Raw genomic sequence first — 7639 nt, forward strand, 5'->3', positions numbered from 1 at the left:
TCGAGCCGGAGCTCGTGGTCAGCGGCAAGGAGCAGCAGCAGCGGCTGCAAGCAACAGCACCACGGGCCTCGCCCGCCTCGACGCGCTCGTCGAGCTCCTGCTGATCCCGGAAGCCCTCGCCGCACTACACAGCGGGTCAAACACCGTTGACTGCCTCGACGGCATCCCTGCATCTCTCCGACGCGCACGACGCATTCCAGGAGTCGCTCCTCGAGCTCCGAGCGCACGCCGTCAAGTGGCAGGCCGCACTCCGGCGCCGAGATGACAGCAAGCTCGCATCCGCGGTCCGGTCCCTGCGTCGCACCGAGAAGGACCTGGCTCACCTATTCGCCTCTGTGCACGCCACAGTCATGTTCCCCATGCCCTCCACGTCCAACAGCGCGGCGGAGCTCGAGGGGTACGGGGTGCTCGCCGAGGCCGTGGCCACTGCCGTGTTTTGGCCGTCGAAGCCGTGTCCTTCATCGCCACCTCCAAAAAGACCACCGCAACATCCTCCTGAAGAAAATATGCCCTAGAGGCAATAATAAAGTTATTATTTATTTTCTCATATCATGATAAATGTTTATTATTCATGCTAGAATTGTATTAACCGGAAACATAATACATGTGTGAATACATAGACAAACATAATGTCACTAGTATGCATCTACTTGACTAGCTCGTTAATCAAAGATGGTTAAGTTTCCTAACCATAGACATGAGTTTTCATTTGATTAACGGGATTGACTTGACCCATTCCGTTAGCTTAGCACTTGATCGTTTAGTTTACTGCTATTGCTACTTATACATGTCTATGACTATGAGATTATGCAACTCCCGATTACAGGAGAAACACTTTGTGTGCTACCAAACGTCACAACGTAACTGGATGATTATAAAGGTGCTCTACAGGTGTCTCCGATGGTACTTGTTGAATTGTCATAGATCAAGACTAGGATTTGTCACTCCGATTGTCGGAGAGGTATCTCTGGGCCTTCTCGGTAATGCACATCACAATAAGCCTTGCAAGCAATGTGACTAATGAGTTAGTTGCGGGATGATGCATTACGTAATTAGTAAAGAGACTTGTCGGTAACGAGATTGAGCTAGGTATTGAGATACCGACGATCAAATCTCGGGCAAGTAACATACCGATGACAAAGGGAACAACGTATGTTGTTATGCGGTTTGACCGATAAAGATCTTCGTAGAATATGTAGGAGCCAATATGAGCATCCAGGTTCCGCTATTGGTTATTGACCGGAGACGTGTCTCGTTCATGTCTACATAGTTCTCGAACCCGTAGGGTCCGCATGCTTAAAGTTCGGTGACGATCGATATTATGAGTTTTTGTGTTTTGATGTACCGAAGGTAGTTCGGAGTCACTGATATGATCACGGAAATGACAAGGAGTCTCGAAATGGTCGAGACGTAAAGATCGATATATTGGATGACTATATTTAGATACCGGAAGTGTTCCGGGTGGTTTCGGAGAAAACCGGAGTGCCGGAGGGTTGCCGGAACCCCCCCGGGAGAAATAGTGGGCCTTATGGGCCTTAGTGGAGAGAGAGAGGGCTGGCCTAGGGCAGACCGCGCGCCCCTCCCCCTCTGGTCCGAATTGGACTAGGAGAGGGGGGCGGCGCCCCCCTTTCCTTCTCCCTCTCCCCCTTCTTTTCCCCCTCCTAGTAGGAGTAGGAAAGAGGGGAGTCCTACTCCTACTAGGAAGAGGACTCCTCCTCCTGGCGCGCCTACAGGGGCCGTTGGCCCCCCCTTGCTCCTTTATATACGGGGGCAAGGGGGCACCTCTAGACACACAAGTTGATCTGTTGATCTCTCCCAGCCGTGTGTGGTGCCCCCATCCACCATAATCCACCACGATCATATCGTAGCGGTGCTTAGGCGAAGCCCTGCGTCGGTAGCATCATCATCACCGTCATCACGCTGTCGTGCTGACGAAACTCTCCGGCGAGGCTTTGCTGGATCGGAGCTCGCGGGACGTCATCGAGTTGAACTTGTGCTGAACTCTGAGGTGCCGTGCGTTTGGTACTTGGATCGGTCGGATCGTGAAGACGTACGACTACATCAACTGCGTTGTGCTAACGCTTCCGCTTTCGGTCTAGGAGGGTACGTGGACACACTCTCCCCTCTGGTTGCTATGCATCACCATGATCCTGTGTGTGCGTAGGAAAATTTTGAAATTACTACGTTCCCCAACAGTGGCATCCGAGCCAGGTTTATGCGTAGATGTAATATGCACGAGTAGAACACAAGTGAGTTGTGGTCGATACAAGTCATACTGCTTACCAGCATGTCATACTAATTAGAGCTAGGATAATCCTGTTGTCCTCATAATTAGAATCCTAGTTTGGTTCTAATCTCCTCCCTCTAATTCTCCCTCGTTAAGGCTGCACGCTTGCAACCAGGTAGAGAGGCCGTGCTTTCGGTCTTCGAATTGAGGGTCTGTTCGTGGGTAGTATGACGGATCGTTGATCCACGGTTCGAGGGACTCCAAGTATGATCTACACCGACACGTTCTTCTTCTGCTGCAACTCGGTGACGGTAACGATTGTGATTCCAACGCGCTATGCATCTTCATATTGATCTTGGGGGAACGTAGGTGCAGATTTTTTTATTTTCTACTATGTTTCCCAACACAATCATGTCTGGCATATAGGTTATACCCATCATAATCTTATTTTTTCTAAGATTTCATTTGAGTATGTAGGTGAAGGTAATGGAAGTTTTTATTTAGTTAAGCTTTTGATAAGATTTGATTTGATTTGTGTATGGGTAGGGGAAGGGAAGGAAAGTTTTGGATTAGTTCAAGTTTTGGTAAGATTTTATTTGACTTGATTGAGTTTATGCGGGACATGGTTTTGGTAACATTTGATTGAGTAATGTAGGACATATTTTCTTGTACGACAAGGAAATGAAATCAATGATTTGATTTAGATGTATTTTCTTGTAGGACATATTTTCTTGTATGCAAACCAAGGGGAGGGGGACGAAACCACATTTAGTGATGTACAGACACCAACTCCTCTTCAATAGTAGAGATCCTGGCGATGAACACCTTGATCACTATTATAGTTATCTTGTTACCGGCTTTGTTCTCTTTACTCGTTTCTGTAATCTGATATCACTACGATCTCAATCACATGTGTATCGCTAGACGATGATGATACCGTAATACCGAGTGGGCCTGAAGAGTATCTCTTCATTTTCGGAAGGGCAAGTCCTTGTGTGAAACTATCAATACTAACACATACTTTTCCGGTATACCCGTAAGTTACTTTTATTGTCACACAGTTATGGTGTGACCTTTGGCTACCCCAAAGTACCCATCTGGTATTTTTGTATACGTTTTTCTCATGGTCTAAGGACATGAGTAAAAGCTTAAAATTTGTTATGAGAACACCAACAATAAAATAACAATGTGATCTTGCAGTAATTCATAAGTTGGGTCTATCCAACACCATTGTTCTGACAACAATATGTTCTCATTATTGTTGGCATCCTTGTTACTCTAACAGTTCCTTTGATCTAGAAAACAAGGTTATCATCAATACATGAGCTAGTCCTAGAGGCATGACTTGGGATCCATTTGGTGTTTATGTTTCCACACATGCGATCGATTTTTTCTCTGAATCTCATATTCAATAATTAATGCAATAATAGCATAGAAATAAAAACTTAATTATGAACAGAGAAATATAATAATAACTTTATTATTGCCTCTAAGACATATTTTGAACATTAAAAGCAATTAATACACGAGATTTCAACATTGTTTCATAAGAAAAAAAAACACTCCAAGCAAATGATCCTGTAACTAACGATCGCGACCATAATGCACTATCTATAGATCAAAGTACACTCACAAGTAAGAGCAACTACCGAGGGTGTCTTGCGGATAACATGAACTCTTCTTCTAGGCTGCGACACCTGGTCGCTTCCCCTTGCTTTGATATTTTGCTAGTTGTTGGATAGTTCGGTGTTGTATGTTGCTTCTGAAGGTTTTCTTCTATCAAATGACTCAAAACCCGCTCCTCAGGTTCTTGGAGAGCTTCTAGTGCCATCTCCACTTGCCTCATTGTTGGTCGCTCTTCCGCTATCAGCTTGATGCACGACGCAGCTAGAGTAGCCACTTCTTCCACTTCACTACCTCCTTCGTCCAGAATCTGTGGATCCAGTATATCTGCCAGATTGCCATCTTCAAGTAGTTGAACAAATTGCATGACAAGCCAATCGCCTTCAGAGGACCTGCACAAAGATGGCCTCTTCCTTGTAAGCAACTCAACAAGAAGAACTCCAAAACTATAGACATCGCTACTTTCAGTTAGTCTTCGTGTATAAAAATATATAGGGTCTAAATATCCAATAGTTCCTTGCACCACAGTAGTTGTTCCAATTTGATCTAGAATGTACCTCGAGGCTCCAAAGTCCGATACTTTTGCTGTCAATGCATCATCAAGAAGTATGTTGGAAGGCTTAATATCTCTGTGGATTATGGGGACTGAAATGGCAGAGTGAAGATAAGCTAGAGCTTTGCTTATTTCACTTGTGATCCTTAATCTATCTTTCCAAGACAGTGATCCTGGTGCTTCCGTGTGAAGATGGTCACTGAGTGTTCCATTGGAAATGAACTCATAAGCCAATAACGGGACTTCTGACTCAAGGCAACAACCATGAAGCTTCACAATATTCCTATGGTTGATCTGTGAGAGTATTGCAACCTCGTTAATGAATTCTTCGATTTCTCTCTCAATATTCTTATGGTGGATCCTTGATTTCTTGATGGCTACGACATGTAGATCTGACAAGATCCCTTTGTAGACAGTTCCATGCCCTCCTCCACCGAGCCTACGGGCTTGATCGAAATTATTAGTAGCTTTTTTCACCTCCTCTAAGGAAATGATCATCCTCTCTGCTATGTCTGCCCTATGAGATACCAATTGTTTCAAAAGTTGTCCGCGGTTTTGAATAAAGAACTTCCTCCTTAAAGTCTTCGCCTTGTGTTGCTTAAGTTCACGGGCTATTAGGAGTGCACCAAGAACCAAAAGTAGAACGCAGGGGCCACTAGCAACCGATAGCCCAATGATTAATCCCATGTGATGATGACCTGAAAATTAAACAATACACACCATATTTTACTCAAGGGTTTATCAGGATGTAACTGTGTTAGAATTAATTACCATTAGTTATTCTATTGCTTACATGTATAAAAGAAATTGACATGCAGTGATTCTCAACCATATACCTGTGTTTACCGTGGGTTTGATGCAGCCATTGCTTATGTTGGGGTTGCCATCAGTCCCTATGGGACACTGGCATCTGAACGTCCCTGGAAGTTCTTCACAGTCACCGAAGCATCCATGTTTTTCTTTTCGATCGCACTCTCTGATGTCTACATGTAAATGTAAATAATCGAAATCTCTCAATCATACGGCTGAGGAAATGGACTGAAAAGAAATGCTTTTTTCAGGCACGACTGAGGCACAGGTGCTTCCGATAAGATGTACATACCTTGGCATCCGCCGCTGAGGTAAGGGTTGCCTTCATAGCCCTTGTTGCACTGGCAAACATAGCCTCTGAGTTCAGGACTTAAACCTTCAGCTGTTTTATCTGTGCACTGACTGTTGGTGCTCTTACAGATGGTCCGGGCAGCGTCGGCAGGGCATGCCCATGTGTTGTAGTCAGTTGGTGCTGCCCCGTGCGGCACCATCCAGTCGAGGATCACGGGGACCTTCAGCTTAGTAGCTCTCCTCCCCACCGCGAAACGCAGATGATTGATCCGGTCCTCGTTGAGCCAACCCTCCTCCGCCATGAGCACGTTCACCACGTTGCTCTCCATGCCATTGTAACTTCTCGGCGTCGCCAGGCCGCTGTCGAACCGCTTAAGCTGCAAGCTGTAGGACGCGTAGCCTGTAGGGATGAACGACCGGCAGCAGCCGATGTTGGAACAGATCTTGCCGATCTTGCCGCTGTCGGTCTGCATCTGCGTGCCATAGGGGCAGAAGGAGGCACAACCGCTAACGATGATTCCTCTCCCGTTCAGCAGCGTAACCTCCACGTTGCACCCCGTGAGGATGAGCTCGTTTCCGTCCCACCTAAGAATGTATGGCATTGGCAGGACCCCACCGATTGCTTCGCCGTTGAGGTTCCAGCTCCACCGGCGGAGCCCGTCGCCCGAGTCGCTCATGTTTACAGAGTGCACTCCGTGGCTGGTGACACGCATCGTGGTGTTCTCAAGGGAGATGTCGACCACCTCGAACGCACCGGCGCTGCTTTCACCGAGGAGAAGCCGCGGCGGCTTGCTTCCGTAGTCGCAGGTGAGCTTGAACCCGGGCCAGTAGCACCTGGCCGGGCCCATACCGAACGGGTACGGCACACTCACGTTGCCACAGGTGGCATTGCAGTTCGGCATCGTCATGGGCGGATCCCCAGCGACCACCGATGGTACCGAGATCAGCAGCATCGCTGTAATGGATAGCCAGCTGGTTAGCATCACGGCGGGAGTAGGTAGGTAGATGGATAATGGCTATCTGTGTACTTGTAACTTTAGTTTGTGTACCGCTGCTATATATAGTTGTGCTACCACCTCAATCGATAAGAGAACGTAATTGGGTCATCGCCTAGGAAGCCAAGCGAAAGCAAAATCTGCTACCATTATATCCAACGAAGGATCCAAGAAGCATCTAATTTAGTCCACCAGTAACTTATATACTTCAATTTGTCACACTCCGGAGACACTAGTAGAAAAAGGGGCTTTCGTTGGGGGCCTGGCCAGCCCATTAGTCCCGGTTCTTATACGAACCGGGACCAATGGGTGCAATCGTCCCGGTTCGTGAGCCCAGGTGGCCGGCCGGGGCCTCGCGGGCTTTGGTCCCAGTTCGTCTGGACCCATTTGTCCCGGTTCTAGGAACGAACCGGGACCAATGGGCCTCACTCCTGGCCCATAACCATTGGTCCCGGTTCCAGCCACGAACCGGGACAAATGATTTGTCTATATATAGCCCATCGCCGGCGAGCCGAGCACTCCACACTGCTCTGTGTTTTGCTGGCTGGCGAGGGGAGGGCATTTGGGTGCTCTAGCTCACCTCCTATGCACATGAGGTGTTCGATGAAATGTCCGAGCCACACTAGTTAATATTTCTTCTCTCGAAACTCGACCTCCGAGCTCCATTTTCCCCGAAATTTTTCTAGGTTTAGCGGTCCGTCACGTCCCGTCCCCGTCTTCACCGCCGTCGATCGCCCGCGCCGATCTCGTCGCCGGCACCACCGTGGTGAGCCTCTTGTTCTTATCTTCTTTCTGAAAGAAAAAAAAATTCTTACTTGAGATAGATACTTGTCTAATTTTCTTACTTTTATTATTCCTTGTTATTATACAGTGCGATGGTTCTGGTATCCGCCCCCGTCGGCCCTCGTCCTGTCTATGATTCGGATGTGGTATATATTATCTTTTTATAACTATTTGGTTCATTTATTGTTTATGACAATTATGCCGACCAACGTGACATAGATTTTATTTATGTAGGGGGTGGTTGAACCGGAAATTCCAACCGACCCTATTGTCGAGAGGTTAAATTTAGTCGAAGAAGAAAACAATTACTTGAAGGAAAAAATAAAAAAAATTGAGGAGGAGAAGATGATATTGGAG

The 7639-nt window shown here is 47.0% G+C and overlaps 1 protein-coding gene across 1 annotated transcript; it reads right to left on the reverse strand.

The window, feature by feature from the left end:
- Positions 1 to 3872: 3872 nt before the first annotated feature.
- Positions 3873 to 6412, reverse strand: LOC109750172 (wall-associated receptor kinase 3-like). Its single transcript, XM_073503129.1, has 4 exons — positions 5506 to 6412; positions 5240 to 5386; positions 4408 to 5101; positions 3873 to 4242 (listed from the first exon to the last, which is right to left on the reverse strand). The coding sequence occupies exons 1-4, from the start codon at positions 6410 to 6412 to the stop codon at positions 3873 to 3875; spliced, it is 2118 nt and encodes a 705-aa protein (XP_073359230.1).
- Between the last annotated feature and the right edge of the window lie 1227 nt (positions 6413 to 7639).

The sequence above is a fragment of the Aegilops tauschii genome, chromosome 7, assembly GCF_002575655.3.
Source record: "Aegilops tauschii subsp. strangulata cultivar AL8/78 chromosome 7, Aet v6.0, whole genome shotgun sequence".
NCBI lineage: Eukaryota > Viridiplantae > Streptophyta > Magnoliopsida > Poales > Poaceae > Aegilops > Aegilops tauschii.